The 21,235-nt window shown below is 33.3% G+C and overlaps 2 protein-coding genes across 6 annotated transcripts in view; one reads left to right on the top strand and one right to left on the bottom strand.

Moving 5' to 3' along the window:
* Window positions 1-247: 247 nt before the first annotated feature.
* LOC148621303 (zinc finger protein 474-like) lies at window positions 248-9,936 on the top strand. 2 transcript variants are annotated; one of them, XM_088575474.1, is made up of 6 exons: window positions 248-499; window positions 1,740-2,062; window positions 2,582-3,800; window positions 4,174-4,351; window positions 6,509-6,689; window positions 7,160-9,936. In XM_088575474.1, exons 2-6 carry the CDS (start codon window positions 1,747-1,749, stop codon window positions 7,315-7,317), a joined length of 2,052 nt encoding a protein of 683 aa, XP_088431600.1. In that variant the 5' UTR covers window positions 248-499; window positions 1,740-1,746; the 3' UTR covers window positions 7,318-9,936. The 2 variants fall into 2 exon arrangements, with proteins under 2 accessions (XP_088431600.1, XP_088431601.1); XM_088575475.1 differs by lacking the exon at window positions 6,509-6,689.
* Window positions 9,937-14,230: 4,294 nt separating this feature from the next.
* Window positions 14,231-21,235, bottom strand: part of LOC148621302 (carbohydrate sulfotransferase 15-like) — a 28,617-nt gene continuing 21,612 nt past the window's right edge. For all 4 annotated transcript variants that reach the window (XM_088575470.1, XM_088575471.1, XM_088575472.1 and 1 more), the window contains one exon: window positions 14,231-20,890. In XM_088575470.1, coding sequence (XP_088431596.1) covers window positions 20,619-20,890 — 272 coding nt within the window. In that variant the 3' untranslated portion in view covers window positions 14,231-20,618. The remainder of the gene's footprint in view (window positions 20,891-21,235) is intronic.

Below are 21,235 nucleotides of genomic sequence, written 5' to 3'. Positions count from 1 at the left end.
GAAGAGTGAATGTGGGTTACTTTTTAATTTCAAAAGATAATAACTTATGTTTTAAAATAATCAAATGAAATATAACAGAAGATAATTTTGTTTATAATTTCATCGTTATTATTAAAAGGAGGCATGTACAAAAACTGTAAATGATTATTTGTTCTAAAAGTAAAAACATGAATATCACTACCCATAATGTGGGAATAAAGCTGCGAGATCGAAATTGAATTTTAATTTCTAGCCTGTTCTAAAAAATATTATCTCCCTTTAGTTTTTATTTACACTATCGTCACAACAAATCTGCTGTATTTGATCACATCTCGGATAATATACAATGATTTAAACTTCGTTGTGTTCGCCTTTCATAATTTCAGTAGAAGTTGTTGTAACATTTTATCCTGAATTCCTCAGAAATAAATCTGAAAAACGATATTTGGTATGCTTTTGGTTGCTAAGGAAAGTGTTTACATAATCGTCAAGGAAAGTTAACACGTTGCCAAAAGGAAAGGTAAGATATCAATTAAGTGAATTAAATATGTCTTTATTGTAATGATTTGTCAAAATAGCCACAAGGGGCGTAGAAAAGGAAAAGAAACTTGAAAAAAAGTTTATAATTTAATCAATTCGGAATTTTAAGGGTTATTTTTTTAGATTTTTTAGAAGTCTTAATTAAGTAATCATATTTTTTTTTGTGTAAACAGTTGATAGGCTTTTTAAACTGAACAAAACATCTACCGGTCCCATTGTAGGTTCCACCCTTTACTTTTATTTCATTTGAAAGTAGTCGAATGAGAACTTATCTCTCCGCTCCATAGAGTACCGTTTTAAAATGTTTACCAAACAGGATGGAATTATTTACTGGCGTGGACATTGGATTAGTCATTCTTAAATCTACCTTTATCTGATTGCATTAAAGTGATGTTTTTCGATATAATTAATCATGCTATTTACAAGTGAAAAGCAAATTTTGAAAATGTTAAATCTAATTTATATTTACTACATACTGAATAATGGCTGAAGTTCCACACATATATATTATAACTGGTTATTTTCTGATACAAGTAAGTATTAAGACTGTCAACAAGAGGTATGTACGGGAAATTCGGGTTTTGGTTAAGAGAATTTGAAAGCAACTCCACAAGCTCCAATACAGCGTCTGACGTTCGAAATTCACTCTGGACGCTGCAGTCAGCCCTCTTAGAAAATGCAAGAATCTTGCTAAGTCGGGAAAAAGTAAATCTGGTTCCCTGGTCAATATCATAAGCGAACCTAGGATCGCTAAAAATATGTTTGAGAGAAACTTGTCGAACGTAAATATTACCAGGGCTTCCAGGTTAGGAAAAAGTGAACATGTGAATGGTTTTACGCGACGTTATCCGATTGTCATACTACGTTTTATTTGAAAAGTGGAGATTGGCGACTCGAGTACACCGCCAAAATAACAAATTCCTGAAACATAACCCTGATTTTATTCATAGTAATTTTGTTCAGTATAAAATATGCGGAATGTAGGTCTTCTGTCATAAAAACTACAACCGACAGTTTAGTTTATATTCATATGTGTGAACTTTGTTTTTCACTTGTCAGGATTTTAAGTCGCATATTATTTATTACTAAAACGTGAATTTCTGCTCTTTGAATTGATAATCACATTACCAAAAATATTTACACAAACCGGCACCTTTAGCTGGGTGGTTCTTTTGGTGTAAATTTCCCATATCCTCATGTCAATTCTTTTATAACTTTAGAGAGCAAATGCCTGGGATACCAGGCAGAAAAACCGTTGTGTGCTACATCTGCGGACGAGAATTTGGCTCTCAGTCTCTTTCCATCCACGAGCCTCAGTGCTTGAAGAAATGGAGAATAGAAAACGAAAAACTACCAAAACCACAACGTAGAAAGACCCCTACAAAACCAGAGATACTGCCCGCCATAAATGGGAAAGGGGATAATGAAAGATTTAACGAGGCGGCATGGAAAAGTGCTCAAGCTCAACTAGTGCCTTGTCCTAACTGTGGACGTACCTTTAACCCCGATAGACTACCAATTCACCAGAGAGGATGTAAAGGAGGTATTGTGTATAATAACTCAGACTTCATATTAGGCCCCAAAAAAATATAATAGTCTTGTTTCCTGTTACCAGCAAGAAAAAATGGGGAAGGTAGGTAGGGAAATCATTTTATTTTCAAAAAAGTTTTATATGCAGTTTATGGAGAATCAATCTAGACTTTATATAATTTACAGTGCTTGGGCAATAAAATGTTTAGAGTCGGCACAAAAAGCTAGGCACTAAGGGTAGACAGCGTTGTAGGAAACAGACTTTATTTTGGCCTTATCAACTGTTTAGTTGTGGTTGATACCCTTAATTTAATCTTATATTCCATTTTCGGTTTCATTATACCTTATGGCTTGGACAGTGGAGTGCAGTTGACTAAGTATCAACTACAGCACTCCTTATCGCCGAATATCATACTCCATTACCTATTTTATAAGATATTTGCGTATGTGCGGAGGTTACATGTAGCTAATGAACGTAAATTGTTTTTGTATTACAGATAGTATATTACTAATACATGTATATTCATTTCAGATCAAGGGAAGGGAAAAGGGGAACCACGCCCTAAAACGGCCGTTTTAGATTCACCTAAAGTAATCAATAAAAGTAATGCAACAGATCTCGAAAAACAGACCACAAGAAAAGGAGCTATGGTCAGAAAGAATTCAGCTAATCGCGGTACTGCACCCATTTCAAAGCAAAATATAGGTGCAGGGGCGACTTTGGAGAGAGAAGGTACCTTTACGTCTCCTAATAAAGCCCCTCCAAAATCTAATGCACCGCCTGGTCCAAAATTTGTTCTATGCTACATTTGTGGGCGAAAATTTGGAACGGCGTCAATTGCTTTTCATGAACCACAATGTTTACAAAAATGGCATATAGAAAATGAAAAGTTGCCTAAAGGACAAAGACGGAAAGAACCGATAAAACCGAAAGTTGTTGGTGCTAGTGGAAATTACGATATAGATGCAATGAATGAGGCTGCATGGCAAAGTGCCCAGTCCCAATTAATACCGTGTGATCGTTGTGGTCGCACATTTGCGCCCGATCGACTTGCAGTGCACCAGAGATCGTGTAAGGCTAAAGGAGGTGCCGGTGGCGCGTCTAGTGCCTCCTCATCGAACACACCTAGTAGTGTTGGGGGCAAGCAAAACCAGTCAGGTTCAAAAACATACCGTCAACCACCCGAGCAACCAAACTTTGTGCTATGCTATATTTGTGGACAAAAGTATGGCTCAAAATCGATAGCTATTCATGAACCACAGTGTCTTGAAAAATGGAAGAAGGAAAATGATCAGCTTCCGAAAGGTCAAAGACGTCCTATTCCTAAGAAACCCGAAGCTCTACAGTCAGGTCAGAAATATGATATTAACGCCGCTAACGAAGCTGCTTGGCAGAGTAGCCAAGCTCAGCTCATACCATGTGAAAACTGTGGACGGAGATTTGCCACTGACAGGCTTCCAGTCCATCAAAGGTCATGCAAGCCTAAAGGAGGCCAGAGTTCCACTGGTGCCAGCAGCAGTTTTGGTGGCGGTGGTGGCGGTTCTACGATGACTAATCAGAACCAATCTCCGCCTCCGGGTAAACCCAGAACTGTCGTATGTTATATATGTGGACGCGAATTTGGTACAAAATCATTGCCCATACACGAACCACAATGTTTGGAGAAATGGAAGAATGAAAATAATAAGTTGCCAAAGGAAAGACGTAGGCCACTTCCCAAAAAGCCAGAGTTCGGGAAAACAATGACAAGGTAAAATACTTTAACAATTTTCGACGGTCATTCTTTGATAGAGAATCGAAATAAATATAAGGTTGTGAATGAAAGAAAGACAAATAACGAACTCCAGAGCAATTATTACAATGTTCTTATATTAAATAAAATTAAATGATGCAATCTTTCATATAATAGCATTGAAATTGTTTCAAAACACGGGAGGAATTTTCATACCCTTAAATTCCCTAACGTCAAAATAAGACTTGCATTAAAATCTTTAAAACCAAGTTAGCTTTTTAAAGTTGAAGAGACCTTTAGAAAAGACGCAATGAAATTACAAGAAAAGTTTCAGTATTAGTAGGTCACTTGAACGCAAATTATCTTTATACCCATTTAATCACAATTTCAGAGACCAAATGAATGACTTGGCGTATGAAAATGCAAAGGCTCAGTTGTTACCTTGTCCAAACTGTGGACGAACCTTTGCTACAGATAGACTGGATGTCCATTTGAGGGCATGTAAACCCAAAGGAGGGGGTAGTAACACAGGAGGTGGTGCTAGTAACTCCACATCGGAGCCATCCAAGGTACTGAAATAAGTTTAGAATCTTTAAAAAATCGACTCATTTTAGAGAAGAAAAAAAGGTTATGAGCTGTGTTTGGTTTTCTTTATTGTTTCTTTTCCAATATAAGAATATGCATTCATGTACTGTCATCGATTATTTGTTAAAATGTAAATTCTACCAGTCTTTTCAAATAGTCTAATGAGTTATTGGAAATTCAAATGATTTAAATATCTTGCATAGAAAAACAGAAAACTGCTGTCAAATTTCCTGCAACTGCATTTTAATTAGACTTAAAGTGTTTGCAAATGGTTTTTTTCATGATTTCAAAATGAGTTTTCAACATAACTAATTTTAATTGCAATTTACCTGTTGTCTGTGAATATGTAGCACCAATAACTGTTTCAATTTATCAGACTGAGCATGAGTTCAAAATATTGCTTTTGAAAAGTTGTTTTTTTTTTTATCAGAAATTGGAAAGATAATTGATTGTAGGAATATTTGGGAGGTGCAAGTACAAAATTTCACATTTTGAATATTGGGAGGATGCTTTTTAAACAAATCGGTTTGAACCCATGCTTCCTTATTTGCTAATTCAATGAAACCTGTCTAAACCAAACCCTTAAGGGTCAGTCCGTGTAAGAATCAGGCAGTGGTTGAAACATGGTATAAAAAAACCCATCATTTTGATAGTGTAACTTGACTATTTGCACCATCAGAATCAAGGAAAACAGACAAGATTTTCCATATCATGCTGGACCATTGGGTTCTAATTTCATTGAAATGCACTGAAAATGAACATTTCAAGCGCAGATAACTCTGTCAAAAACCTCATTTTTCTTAGATTCTATTAAAAAACCACCCCGTGCAGGTCCGGGTGTTAAAAGAATAGGCCTGCAGCAGCGCTAAGCTTGTCGTATAAGGCGACTAAATAGTGCTCAGAAACCTAGCCGGGGGCTAGGCGCTCTGCCCACAGAGCAACTGGGATGTGTGCCCAGATGGTGGAATGGGGTACCCCTGGCGTGTTACATGCTGGGGTGGTCAGGCTATAATACGGAAAACCTGACCGCAAACCATAGTGGTGCACCTTGTTGGGAAAGATGCCACGTTCCTCGCACGTTAAAGAACCCTGCTGTGGTATTCGATAGGAGAAGGAACCTTTGCGCTCCGCCACAGGAGGCTAAATTGCCCGACCATACCCATCTCCCCTTTTTCCAGTGGCAATCAAAATTTGTCGACCCTATTATCCTTGTGTCCCATCCTTTTTTTTTCATTTCATGTTCATTTTATCATCCTTTCATGTTCATCGTCTGAATATAGCTGAAATATTGCTGCTCGGACGTTAAACCCCAACAAACAAACAAACAAACATTAAAAAGCCAGTGATGCAGAGATCAAATAATAGACTTTTTTTTAATAGAGAAAGTATCATTAAGTGAAATTACATTGTCAGATCGGTGGGATTTGACATGCTTGTTTCTAATTTTTCCCATTTTTCCTGATTCTTACAAACACTTGCACTTAATTAAAAAGGAAACTGGGCCACTGTATGTTCAAGCAGGCCTCAAGTGGGGGAATTATGATGGATCAGGGTCCATTGAAATTATGCTTTAAAAGTATATTAAACGTTTTCCATTTTGCCCAACAAAACAACTACTATAATACATAATTCTGATCAATCCTGGTTTGTATTGTTCCCGCCATGTTGAGGACTGCTTTTTTACAACAGTGCACCTATTGGCAGATCCAATGAATGTCTGACACATCCCAACACACAAACACTTTTTGTTGGAAAATTTTGTATATTTTGTGCTTTAGGTGGGGTGTGTAAAATTTGACCAATAAAAGACTGGAGCACTCTTTTTCTCTTGACCCATATTGACGTTTGTCCAATAATGATAAACGAAAAATGCTGAAAAATAAAACGGACAAGAAATTAGCTTGCTTTAAGGAGGTAGACCTAGGGTAAGAATCACAACTCTTACAAATAATTGGAACGTTTATATTCAGCATTTTACATCAATCTCATGTAAGCATCAAAGGAACTTGAACTGATTTCAGTTTGTTTCAAAATATGATACAAACATATCACTGATTTCAAGAGTTGTGACCTTTACCGTAGATCTACCTCCTTAAACAGATTTCACTGTATTATAACTGTCTAGCACCGTCTATTTATAGACCCCTGTTATGCGACGACCTCCGACAATGGTCTGTTACATATGTGGGAGAGAATTCGGCTCCAAGTCTATCTCAATTCATGAACCACAATGTCTAGAAAAATGGAAAATAGAAAATAATAAATTACCTAAACAACAACAGCGACCGTTGCCTAAGAAACCGGAAGTTAGAGCAATAGGAGGTAAAGCCTAAGCTAGGTCACGTGCAAATTATAGGCAACAAATGAATTCAGACTTATTTTACAAGAGAGATTGGTCATCTGCTTTGAAATGCATATATAGCATATTACGAATGTTTTGTAAATAAATTACATTAATGTAAATCGGAAACCATGGACTCGGAGCTTGTGGATTTGAGCTCTGGATGAGCAATTCCTCTGTTGAGTCTTGAAAAAAAGTTCGGTTTTTTAAATATCGACTAAAATTATCCTGACATGAAGTTCATTCATTACTAATTTTCTGTGTTTTTTGCATGCCTTTTTGATTTTACTGTCTTTTAGTTTTAATTTGGTGTTAGTGTTTGTATTTTGTATTTTTGTTTCCATTCTTCATCAATCTTCCTTAATCTATTTGCTTATTCTTTAGAATGCACTTTGATTTCCTTTTCAAATAGTGCAACTTCATATTCGTGTGTTCCTTTATTTTATTTCAGCCAAGGGATCGTATGATGTAGATGCCTTTAACCAAGCAGCTTACGAAAGTGCCAAGTCTCAACTCCTACCATGTGAAAATTGTGGAAGAACCTTTAACCCCGATAGACTTCCGGTACACCAACGTAGTTGTAAACCTAAAGTAGCTCATACTGAGTGATATTTTGACTTAGAGTTATAGTTCGGTCTTTATAGTGCTAAATCATGTTCACAGGGCATTAGTTTCAGTCTCACCAGTGGTGGATCCGGAAGGTGCGAGAAAGAGAATTCGCCCCTTTCAAAAACGCTGAAACTGAACTTGCGACAGAAATCAGGTTTTAAGATATAAATTTTATGTGTAAAATCCTGGTTTTTTGGCCAAAATTCAACAATTCGTTTCTCGGAAACTTTATGTGAAACAAAACCTAGGCTCTCCTTCTGAGATCTCTGGAACCACCACTGGCAATGCTAATTCTACAATGTATATGTATAATCTTCCTATGAAGCTTTTTTCCAAATTTATTTATAGTGAATGAATATCCTCAGAATTCTCTTTTCAAGTTCAAGATCTCATGACAAAATACTACTGTAAGGGGATAATATCATATTACAACCGTCTATAGTACTCAGTCTGTATATTTATATACCCCTGGAATGTTTTGGTGCAATATCAGTGAAACTGGTCAAGTTAGGCTTTTTTAAGGAATCCTGTACTGTATTATAGTATTATTGTAATGTTTTCCATATTGGATAAGTTATTGGTCCGAGGCTAGTCATATTGTACAGAGGCGTAGTCCAATATTGCTAGCCGAGGACCAATAACTCGGCCAATATTGAAAACCTTATGCAATTTGGCCTTTATTGGCTAACTAGTACAATACGTCATATTGTTTTAGGCCAATTAATATTGATTTTAACCAGGCTAATATAACGTATTGGATGGGTAAAAGCCATATTGGATGGCTGAATCCCGTATTGGCGTACTTTTTTATTTTGTATTGTATTGGCAGTTTTGTTATATTTAGGCTAATATTCGAACGTTAGTCAATAAAGATTTTAATGCACAACCATACGTATAAAATTTGTCTAAACCGAACCTTGAATATACAGGAAACCTGTCTAAACCAAACTGGTAGGACAGTATATACAACTTGATTCTGTGTAAACTGAACGCCTGACTAGAACTTGCAGAACACCTGTTTCATTCTTAAAGGGGTTCTTTTTATATAGGTTTTATTGTAACGAAATATAATTTATGAAAACTACAACAGGGTCGGAAATGTATATGGAATCTTTACTGTTACTAATTTTCCTTGAATTTACGAAAATAGAAATAGAATTGCTTGGGAAGGAAATGGGAAATCGACATCATTTAAGAATTTACAGTGATATTTCCTTTTTCAGTGAAATTATTTTCTGGAATTCCGATATGCCCCAGCAATGCTAGAGGCTGTCTGGCTAGTTTTTTTTCTGACTTGGTGCCATACGGAATTCCATAATATTAAGTTGTAGGAGTGAGTAGCCAAGGAATTTATTTTAGACGAGAATTTGCTCAAATTCACGATAATTACGTTAATAACACAATTTTTGTTTTACCTTCTTAATATCACGTTTTTACTTAACATAGCTAATTTTGCCTATTTTTTACTACTGAAATGATTTTTTTGACAAATTAGATGGGCTATGCTGATAGTGAGAGTTTTGCACTGCTCAATTATCATTGAAACATAATTATAAATATGAAGTGTGTTCATATATGTAGTTTATTTAATATATAAAGAAAGTTTTAGTTCTCGGTACTATTTTTTTTTATTTTGAATTATTTTATTTGATTATGAAATAGTCTTATTGGAAATAGCCTATTGGTGTTATTTATTGGTTGATCTTAACTAGTAGACTAAGCATTGGCTTGAAAACAAACTTAACGGATGGGAAAAGGTGGTACATGTAGTTGTTGTCCAAAATTGGGAGGTTTTGGTTGGACAATCGTTGGTGGATACTTCGAAGATTGATGGCAACTTTCTGGCTGGTTTTGAGAATTGTGGAGAAGGATGGATCATTAAAATAATTGCCTGACATAGAAATTGCTGGGATAGTTGATAAACTTGTGTTATTGAACAGTGGCGGATCCAGGGGAACGGTTTCGGGGGCTAAACAATCCTTTTTATTGGAAAAGATTTTTGATTTTTGGCAACACTCGGGCTAAAATGGGCAAACATCAGCCTGGAATCCTCCTTTTCTGGAACTCTTCTAAAACCCTCTCTTCAAAATCTAGATCCGCTCCTGATGAAAAGTGAAGAGGGATGGCTGCATTCTGATCAACACTAGAAACAAAACTAAAGGGGCAACTATTCGTCTTTTTACTATAAAAAGTGGGTATTTGACGGTTGATTTCTTCCCCTTTTGTTTTCAAGGCTTTTAAATATTGGCGGTTATGAGTGTAACATCGAAAATTTAATTTTAAATGTAAATTTGGTTGCCAAACGTTTCGCTTCTTACATCTACGTTGCTGTTCCAATAAGGCCAAATAAATGGAACGTCGTTCTTGCCGTCTAAGTATCATATGGTATTGTTTGTAGCAATCATGCATTTTGCTTTCATAGATGAGACTTGTATTATATTTTTCACTGTGATATTTTCGCTTACTAGCAATGCCTCAATCAGAGAATGCAATTGTTCTGACTTTCTAACGTTGATGATTTTTTTATTGTTATATATTGTTAGTTGTTTGCTGTTATTGATCCTATACCTTGTTTTCAATTGTTTCTATTGCTTATGTATATAAATTATTTATTACATACTTGTCTAGTTTTCTTGTCCAGGTCTTGCTCAAGTACCGCGAATTTTATTTCCAATTGTCAACCTTCCATTTCTTAATGATAGTGAAATTGATGTTGTCATTTATTAAGTAACCGTATACACATTAGATGCGATAAGATTGGATTTTGAAAAAAACATGAAAACTGATACGATCAAAGAAATTGTTTGTTCTTCGCTACTCTAAATATTCAAATAAAAAGGACAAAGACAAATCCATGTGGGGAAAAAGGCAGGCATGAATACAAAACTGAAAATTTCAAAATTGGAACAGGAACATACTACTAACTATCTTTCATACCCGTGTGGACTTTACGACCGGGTCCTAAAGACAGTTAACTTTCTGATTATGCAACGGAAGAGGTGACGCTACCAGTACAGCGGTCGACTCTATTTATTTTCAGTAACAACACACACCCACATAAACGCAGAAATGTGAATGGATGACCTAACAAATAAAAATACTATGTTTTTTTCAGTTAATTAAGTCTTACATTTTTTATTGTAGTATTCCAATATCTATATTAAGCATACTGGTGAGGTTGCATTGTAATAAAAATTTAAAATCTTTTACCACATTTATAACATACAAAATTAGTTCTAAACAAAGTACAACACGCTCTTCTGGTGTGCAGTTTGATACGACAGAACTGAGATCATGAATACTTCATTAAAGATTGATACACTTCTGAATTTAGATTGCGATTAAATTTTCCGAGACAGAGTGATTAAAATGTCATAGAACTTAGGAATTAGAAATGTGTTCCTATTCTGGTCCAAATAGAAAATCTATATACATGGTAATTTTCGGCTTATTAGCAGGGGCGTAGCGCTTGGTATAACAGGCATGGCTACCGCCGTACCTAAAATTCTTGTCATTTTTTTAGATAGCCTAAGGTTTTTTTGCGACTGCCCCCAGAACCCTCTGACAACGCGTCCTTCTTGCCGTACCAACCCAGATTTGGATTCTACGCCCCTATTTTGTATCAAAGAGCCCATTGATTTTTTTACTCTGAAAAGTGAGTGAAATTAAACCAGATGTAAACCAAAGAAAAACCAATGCTAACAAATCTCAAAAAGTGAGCAACTCAAATTTTCATAAGAAATGCTTGTATATAACATAGAGTACCTTGCGTTAACTTTCATACAGATACATGTACATGGGCAATCACTGATACCACAGAAAAAAGTGTCCGTGAAAGATGACCGGCACATTTTCATTTTTCGTAGTATATAAAGGTCGACCTTCTGCAATATATCTTAGTGTTCTATTCGGAGGCATCTTTTCACTACAGACTTACTATATTCCTACTTGCAAAGTGGTTGGTATACAGTGATAGGGTTGTCCGTCATTCCGTCAAAGAGGGGGACCCGTCTCTTTGACATTTGTTAATATGCGGACAAGAAAATTGAGAAACCCATCTCTTATCCTTTACACCTCTCATACCATTGAATGGAATTATATGAAATTTAATGTTTTATCTTGGTGAGCATTGTAAACAGTTTTTTAGTACATGTTTATCAACTGTATCAATTTTTGAATGTAGGGGTAAAAAAAAACTACCAGGGAAACTCTATCAAGACCCGTCTTTTGACAACTGTTCATGCTTATAAGTATGTTACCAATTACATGTTATAAAGTTTCGTGCAAACAAAAACCGTGTTATCTTGGGCCTTGTCCTAAAAGACATCCTAAGATTTTGAATATTCATACAAGTTTTACAGCAAACAAGAGCATGAATAATGTCTCAATGTCATGTACATGTATTACGGTGTGTTTTGCCCCTTCAATTTAATTAGCTGTCCGTTTTTTTTCACTCATATTGAAATTTTAAAATATTATGATCAGACTTATAAGAAGTCACAAAACTTTAAAATTAGAAGTTCCACCCTAGAAATAAACAAAATTTGTTAAAAATACCAAAAGTTGAAGAAAATGCTTAACGAAAGGAATATTTATATAACCGAGAAATTACTACATCAAGGTTTTCGATATCAAAAGCTCGTAAAAACATTCACAATTTTTTTTTCAACCGATACAAGGAACTTACTCTCAAATACAGATGTACTTGTAAAGGATTAGTAAGTGCAGGTATCTCCGTGACTCACCCTTTGTTTAATATTCTAATATTCTACACTAAGCAAGAAAAGCTCGATACTCACCCAATGAGTTAAATAAACTGTTGAATATGCTCATTCGTAAAGGTATAGTTATGGTATTGTCAAATCGTTAAGGATAGCATTATTCGATATTAACATTGATTCGTTCATAGGGTCTTTACATAGAAATTAAAACACTATTTTTAAAAGCAGTTTTCGGGTTGACATAGTTTGTGTCCTTATTCTATGACTTATGATGTTCCGTGATTCTCAACCCCGCGTGGGAAGATACATACGATGGGGACACAACCTTTTGTAGGTTTAAACTGGTAAGGAGCTGGTATGTCACTTGACTGCTAGTAGTCCTGTACGTTTGAGTAATTTATAATCAGTTTCTATATTTATGTTGTAACAAGGGACTCAGTCTTTTTTAACTGACTTTTGGTGTGTTTAATTGTATAATATTTTTCCACAGCGGTCATATTTTAAATGGTATGGGTTGAGATCACGCCAAAGTACTTTAACTCCGCCACATTTTTTGCGCCTGTCCCAAGTCAGGAATTACTGGCCTCTGTATGCCTTGTTTCGTTTTCATCTTAAGATTATTTTTATGTTACTTGAGTATATAAGGACAACTCTTTCGCTGAAACTGTGTATACTGATGTTTGGGACCTGCCCTCTGGTATGAGGATTTCCACGTCGTTCACTGAAGATCAATGAGTGGCCTTGGGCTGACATATTCACCCCAGTGGGGTTATTGTCTATTTGACATACAAACCATGCTTATTCTGGATCATTATATTATATGTTAGTTTAGCCATCCCCACCTATTCTTCATGCACAATTTAAGGGTCAAAATCCTTTTAATCAATCAAAACACTATAAACTGTGGTATGGAACCTATTAATGTGTTGTTTTATTTTTTAAGTTAAAACTTCTTTTGGCCCCTTCATGGATAGATTAAACAGCTCCAAAATCAGTTCTAGCATAGAACCTCTTACCCAATTGCCTAGAAATCCTTACATATATACTTACATTATGTACACATAGTTAAGTTTTCAAATAATGGTTCTTGCTTTTGGTTCTTTTATACTCCTATTTCTATACAGTAAGGGTTATAACCCCCAATTAACAATCAAAACATTCCTTTTGTGGTAACAAATTCAGTGGTACAATTTCAAAAAGATCTAAACATTTTGTTGCTTTATACATATCATTTTGTTTTTTTTTTTTATTTTCTTTGTTGCCTCTTTTTTCCTTGTCTGGTCTTTATCCATGGATTACATTCTTTTGAATTCCTACCAGAATCATGGTTCCCTTGATTACTCTTTTATTAATACTATTGTTCAAAACAAGTAAAACTCTTTGTTTTTTTACCCTTTTCGGTCCCTTTTCCAAAATGATGTAGGTTGAGACCCTTAAGTCAATCCCAGCTTGGCCTTTGTGATATAGAACATGAACTACATTATCATTAATTTATTCATACACTTATACTTAAGCTATGTTTAATTCAAATAAATGCTTGCTTATGGCTCCTCATTCCAAAGCTGTTGTGCTATAACCACCAAAATCAATGCCAACTTTTCCTTTGACGGTTTTTCCTTGTAAAACATTATCAATATCCACCAACCAATGATCAAGTTATCAAACGAAAACTGCGTCTGTTAGGACAACAATGACACAAACAAGTACAGTGTCATACCATAAAACACTGCAAAACTTTTGTGGTCATACAAAAAGTTACCCCAAGTAATTTGCAATAGTTAATTTTATGGATTTTTTTTTCAGTACCTTTCCTTCATCTATACATCAATATTTTAGAAACAATGTACAAGTATTAGGAATGATGCTTATAGAGGATGAAATGGTAATTATTGTAATAAATACAAAATTAACCTTTGACCTTACTAACCTTGAGAGCCCAATTTTAGTCCAAAAGGAAGTAAACCTGTAATACAGAGTAAGGATCTTTACTAAATAGTTTTGAATCTTTAACAAAAACAAAATAGCTATTTGTTTATAGCTCACATCTTAAACTTGTGTCAAATCATGATGAAAAATAAATCCTAATTAATAAAAAGGCAGGATTCTTTTAAAAAAAAATCACTATATTCATCTTTACATGTTACACCTGCTTCATATTAAACAAAACCAAGTAATTAAAACAAAACAAACTATGAAATGCTTAGCATTTATTTGTATCAATATTTTGACATATAATGTCAATAAAAATATACAATACATGTATAAATATAAAGTGCTGTACAAAATGTATGCGAAATATTATACAAATGATGTATAAAATATCAGTTTCCATACAACCATATAAGTTATATTTCTTTGGGATTTATACTAAGAAAAAGGATTTATGGTGTTCATTACTATAAAACCTAGTATAGGCTAATTTGCTAACAACATGACATCCACAATCCATTCCTAGTTGGGAATTTAACTTACTTTGCAAACAAACATATAACTGGCATTATGGTCAAAAATTGGATTGCACACTAAACAGAGGAAGTGAAATTGTTTTTTTTTAACCACATATTGGCTTTGGTATTTTGTGCAAAAATTCACTTTACACAAGGAAGCAGGGTTTTTACTGAGTATAGTTAAGTAGAATTGCATTAGCATTTCAATACCAGTCCATATATAATTCAGACAATGCCTTCATGGTGTAGAAAACCCACAGAACTAACAATGCTTCTATGCTCTACTTATGCTATATCTTTACACAATAGTTATCTTTTCTGTATTTAGATCTGTATTTTTCAGAAATCATCCATTCATCTCCCACTGAAATCAATCAAATCAAATCAAATCAAGAACCATAACTCTTGCAAATTTCCAATTTCACACACAATTTTTATAACTTTTACCTCGAAAGTGCAACAATTGTCTGACAAACTAGGACTGGTTATGGGGTCTGTAAGTTTCTGAATTAAAAATAATAGTGAATTCTGTGGGTTTTTGACACACATGAATCCCCTTCAGCCTGATTTTTATAAAGTCTGCTACCTCTGAACAGAAAAATAAAAATTATTGAGATAAAAATTACGAAATAAACATGATAAACAAAACTAAGAGCTGTTTAAATAGGAAGGCCCTTACCTTACCTTAGCATGAAATATTTGAATATCATTGACAAAGACAATTTTACATCCTTTAACACCTGAAAGGATTCTTAAAAAATAAGTTTATATAATACTGACTAAATAACAACAGAAAGACCAAAAGGTACCTTCTTAAAGTAGAGTTGTGTCCGTCAAATAACAACATAATGTTGACTGTATGTATCATAAAAATTGTCCCTGGCAATCTTGTAGTTTATCTAGTTAGAAAACGCTTGCACCACAACTAACCATATAAATAAGGATGAATTAAGACACTTGTATGTCAATATCAGAAACATAATAGAAAATAGCTGTCCTTTTAAGAATCATGCAAAGGTTCATTTTGAAAAAGGAATATGTTTTTTTTTCGTTTTTGATATAAATAAGCCAAATGTTTTTAATTAATGGAAAGAACAATGATTTTTCATATGAAATCTTCTTTTAAACTGATTTGTGGTAAAAATTATAAAAACAACAGTTATCTCCCTTTAATTTCAATATTCAAAAGAACTCTTCACATACAGAAAAAATATAACCTTTCAATTCATAAACTGCCCTCTGCATAATAAAGAGAATGGCTGCATCATTCAGAACTCATTTCAACCCTATCTCTTAGAGACTGGGATATGAAGAAAACTTGGTAGTTCAGTAAAATATTAAGCACACATTCTTATATTATCATAATTATCATATCAACTCCATCTTATATAAAAGTTAAGACCTCCAGTATGTCCCAAAAATACCCATCATTACCCCAAAATTAAGGAGGTAGACGTAAGGTAAGGGACATAACTCTTACAAATCATTGGACCATTTGTATTCAGCATTTTACATTAATCTCATGTAAACATCAAAGTAACTTGGATTGATTTCAATCTGTTTCAAATAAAAGCTTGAAAGGCTTTGGTGAAATTAAATATGATACAAGCATATCACTGATTTCAAAAGTTATGTCCCTTACTCTAGGTCTACCTCCTTAAACATTTCATCATTTCTAAACACCAATAACAGACCTTAAAGAAGTATATATTAAACATATCTGTTCTTAAAAATTGGCAATTAACATGTCGTATGTGTTGACAAATATGAAACAATAACATACACAAACTACAAAATATAAATATTAACATACAAGTAGTAAACTTTAACTCAATTAACCTTTCAGTTCACTACTAATCGTCTTGTAAAGAGCTAAATATACATCTAAATTTGTTAGAATGAAAGACACTGTAATTCGTAAATAATGAACAAATATACCAACTGGATACATGATAGTGTTACATTGCAGTCAACTGAAACAAAAGCAATATTCTACAATAATGTGTTCATCTTGTTCATTAATTGAGATAATAATGCCAGAATAAAACTAATGAGCGAAAAACAGGGGCCTCTTGAATTTTACAATATAGACATACTTGTTGGTCTTGCAAAAACTCTGTCAGAAAGTCATAATAAGGTTGTGTTAGATCATGTACTGTGAAAGTACTATTGTTCATTGTGTACCAATTTTCGTGGTTTTCATGGGAAGGTAAAACCACGAAATTTGGTTCTCAATGAAAAGGATATTTCCATTGATTTGTATACTGAAAACATCAAAACCGTGAATTCAAGAATCCACAAACTTGTGTTTCTTTCCTAATCTACAAAAATTGGTATCCACGAATTAAAGTACTTTCACAGTGTATTCCTTTGTTAAATGCACTAAAATATTCCTTATTGCTTGAGCTGTATTGGTACACATCACATCACCTAATGTTATATTTTTACTGTCTTGTCTTAACTTGTAAAACTTACATTAACACTGGTGAATTTGTATGCCTGTACTTTACGTAATTATCTATTATTTAAGCAGAAGACTTCATGGGTATATTATTTTACTTGTGTCAGATGCATTTTGATTATTACAAATAAAGTATGTTTAAGGACTTTAAATTAAATTGAAATAATAGGGGACCAAGTACAATTTTCATATTTTAGCTGAAGATGTCCAATTAAAATCATATTATTTTAACCAAGAATATAATAGATTGTCCAACTCAAGCTCTAAATATCATCAAAATGACCTTTTGGTAAATCACATAATTTTAAAACATAGTCAAATAGTTTCGATAAGATTTGTTTAAAATATCAAATATATAATAGTCCGAATCTGAGCAGAAGTTTCCACAGAGTTATGTCATCCTCTCACAGTATCAATATTTGACCTGTAATAGGGATCTACGTTTCCTAGGGATAAGTATGTATGAAGTTCAATCTGAGTCCATTTAAGGATGGTCTATCTGGATTGTTCACAAGGGTGTTACAGACAGACAGACACAGACAGACAGACAGACAACAGCATTACTATACCTACATTTGTGTTAGCAACTTGGCAAATATTTTTTAAACAAACCCCTGTCTAATCCACAAACCAGAAATCTGTTAACTTACCCTCTTTTGAAGTCCTTTCAAACCAGATTCAATGCATTTTAACCACTGTAGCCCATACACTTGTCTTAACAAAAAAAATCCTCAGTCAAGCAGTTCAGTTTAGACTGATTTCACTGTAGTATTTAAGACAGTACATTATCAAGACGGCACTCAGTACATAAGTAGATACATTTAGTGCTAAGAAGATACAACCTGTTCTATTTAATCTGTTAACACAACCACTTCAAAGGTTAACAGTATGAACAATATTAGGTATATGATGAAGTGGTATGACGAAGTATGGTATTTTAGAGTGCAACTGGTTTTTTGTTGTTTACACTTTTACTACAAGTACAACAAATACACAGATTATGCATTTCACAATACCAGAAATGTTTGTAAGATTTCAGGCAGTTAAAAAACTATTTCACAATCTTAAAGGTGTCAAGATTACTTACAGTACAATGAAATCTTGTAGTAGGTCGACTTTAAAGCATTTTTTCTTTGCTATAAACTCCAATACAATGGCCCTACCTAAATAAAATTCCAATACAATGGCCCTACCTAAATCAAATTCAAATACAATGGCCCTTCCTAAAGAAAATGGCAGAAAATTAGGTTCTTTTTTCAATATGCATTCAGTCCAAAACAGTTTATGATTAGGCCGAAAAAAATAATAGTCTTGTTTCCTGCTACAGAACAAGCAAAAAATAGGGTAGGTAGGGATTATTTTTCAAAAACATTTTATATTGAGTTAATGGGGAAACAATCTAGACTTTAACAGTGCTTGAGCCAAAATGAACATAAAAAAATGTTGAATGTAGGCTAAAAAACCAAAGGTAGGTAGTGTAGCAGGAAACAAGTCTATTATTTTTTTTGGCCTTAGACAGATTTCACTGTAGTCACATGTACCAATATCAACCTTGTACAACATACTTTCAATCTATGAATAAGGCACTTAAACATTTATATGATTGCCATACATGTTGTCTGGGATTTTTAGTATATACCAATTGTGGTTGTTTGTCCAAAGTTTGTTGGTAAAGTATTACTGAATCACGGATTTCATTATATCATCTAAGCTATCAGTCAATATTTTCATTTTTGTTGGGAACTGGTTTAACTTAATGACAAAAACGACCAAAACTGATACCCCAATGGTTAGTCACAGTATTCATAAAAGACAGTTTCATAAAGAATCTCAAACTGAAATTATTCTCAAATTCTCCCTAGTCTCAAATTCTAACCAATCAAATCATTGGATATTTGTGAAAAAAAAAAACTCAATGATTTGAGGAAAATCTCAATTCGGAATTTTGTTTTTAGAAACCAGGTCAGAAATATTTCTCAAAAAAAAAAAAAAAAAATAACAGTTACTATAAAAAGTAAGAGAAATAACATTAAAATGCTCCACTGAGCGTAGCTTAATACAACTGCCAATATCTGAACCTAACAGTACTAACAATTACAGACTCTTATTTCCAAGCTTATTGGACACATCTCCAATTTTGAACCATAATGTATCACCTGAAACATGATTGGTTTATGACATAGCATAAATACAATTTTATATAATAAACAGATTCTTCTTAATCAGTATAAACATATATATGGCCAAAATTTTAATACAAAATTGTAAATGAAGTAACCAACATTATAATATGTAATCATATGTACCAAATTTCATTGCAATTTGATCACTCTATTATGTAAAATGACTTTAACATAAATCCTGAACCAAATTATATTGACAGAAAGACAGATTGATAATCATATGCCAAAAAATGCATAAACAATACCAGAAAAATCCTTTTTAACAGAAGGACATAAAAAATGACCTCAATGAACCCTAAGAATGTACATTATAAATGGTCTTTTTTAAATTATGACAAACAAAACATTTCATCTGAGATCAGGTGGAAAAAAATGCAGTGAGCAACAAAACAAAAAAAAAATGAAGGGAGCAAAGTTTTGAACATAAATAGCAAGCATAAATAACAATCATAAAACAAAATACTAACTACATGTATAAGATCAGCTGTATTATTTTCAAAAGATAAACCATGTCCTTTTTTAAAACAACATGATTAAGAGGTATATTGGTATAGCAAATGTATAAAATTCAAGCTTTGATTTAAACTATTTTTGACTGAATAAAGAAATAGTGTATTACTAGACAATTGTGATTCCCTGCCATATAATGGTGAAAAAAAGGGGGGCATCAAAATGTTGAAAATGAACTAATACATTTTTGATTTTGCTGAAAATGTTCTTGAGATTTATTTAATGGAACTTAACAACCGCGGAAAGTTTCAAAACAATTTATTGATTAATTATAAAGTTATCATCTAGAAATTATTGGGGATGGGGAGTCAGATGAACAAGCAACTGTTAGAAGGGTATCTAATAATACCTTACCATCTTGATTAAGGATGTAAAAAAATATCAAATATAACTTCCTTTACAGTACATCAATACTTTTTACATCTTCAAATTTTGCTCATAAGTTGGATTTCATTTTATTATGTAAACAGTATATAAAAGTATTATAGAAAACTGAAAATTCTGTTTCAGATTAGCAATCAAATAGAATTTGAAAAATAAATACATAATACCTGAAAAATATTTCATACAATATCACACCTTTGGATTTTTTTCAAAGGTTTCATTAGAACACATCTTAAAACTAAAATAAGTTAAAATTTTATGGGTGCCAATTTTTTTATTTTTAAATATAATGATGAATTAATGATCGTGTTTTTTCCCATACTATATTTTGTATTTATAATCATTTTCAAAATCAATTTCAATACTTTTAAAAGTACCTTGTAATTAACTTAAAATAAATCCACATTTGATCTAATCTATCATGGAAGAACAGTCACGACTTTTATGAATATTAAAAGTTAATACAAAACCACATTTTTTACTGTAATCTTCAATAAACAATCAACTTATAGTTAAGATTCAATCATTAAATCACGGGTATTTCAGATTCCAAGTTCTATATAGAATGCAAAAATTGGCACACATGAAAAGAAAATTATGCATAATAATCACTCATTGTTTCATTCCTACTTGAAGATGACAAAGTATGTCTACCAGCTGTTTTATTTGAGCTCCTTACACTGCCCTCCTCCCAAGAAAAGTTGTGTCCAAGAATATTTCGTAACTCATTATCAAACTTCCCATAGAAATTGTCCAGAAGTTGTTTTGTTTTTTCAAGCATGGCTCCGAGACGTAAATCTTTGTATTTCCTTTTGTTCTGTCGCTTCATTTTTTTCATTGTAAAAGCCTGTTGTTTCGTAAGGGGTTCTATAAAAAATAAATTTCGATTTCATGGATGCATTTATTAGCAATTAGACATCAAAAGCAATGCAATGCTTAAGAATCCCTCATTTTAGATTCTATCTCTCCTAAATCATTAAAAGGGAGATAAGTCTGACATAGCTGGAAATAAGTGAACACAACAGACTCGTTACAGCAAAGCTAAACACATCTTTATGCATTATGATTGTAGTAGAAGAAAAAAAAAATAGACTATTTTCTTCATAAATGTGACAATGTACATGGTGAGAAAATAGAATTTACCACTAGAAATTTGAGGACCCATGTGCTATCATCAATGAAAACATCAACAATGCCATAGGCAAAATTAGT

Source organism: Perna viridis, chromosome 3 (genome assembly GCF_037379345.1).
Source record: "Perna viridis isolate PV_CMFRI_1.1 ecotype Kerala chromosome 3, ASM3737934v1, whole genome shotgun sequence".
NCBI classification, from domain to species: Eukaryota; Metazoa; Mollusca; class Bivalvia; order Mytilida; family Mytilidae; genus Perna; species Perna viridis.
The sequence above is the reverse complement of the archived record's forward strand: the minus strand, read 5'-3'. Positions and strand labels throughout refer to the sequence as shown.

Coding starts and splice junctions, on each gene's coding strand:
- LOC148621303 (XM_088575474.1), top strand. CDS start 1,747: ATGCCTGGGATACCAGGCAGAAAAACCGTTGTGTGCTACATCTGCGGA. Junction 4,352..6,508: donor CCACATCGGAGCCATCCAAG/GTACTGAAATAA, acceptor GTCTATTTATAG/ACCCCTGTTATGCGACGACC. Junction 6,690..7,159: donor GGAAGTTAGAGCAATAGGAG/GTAAAGCCTAAG, acceptor ATTTTATTTCAG/CCAAGGGATCGTATGATGTA.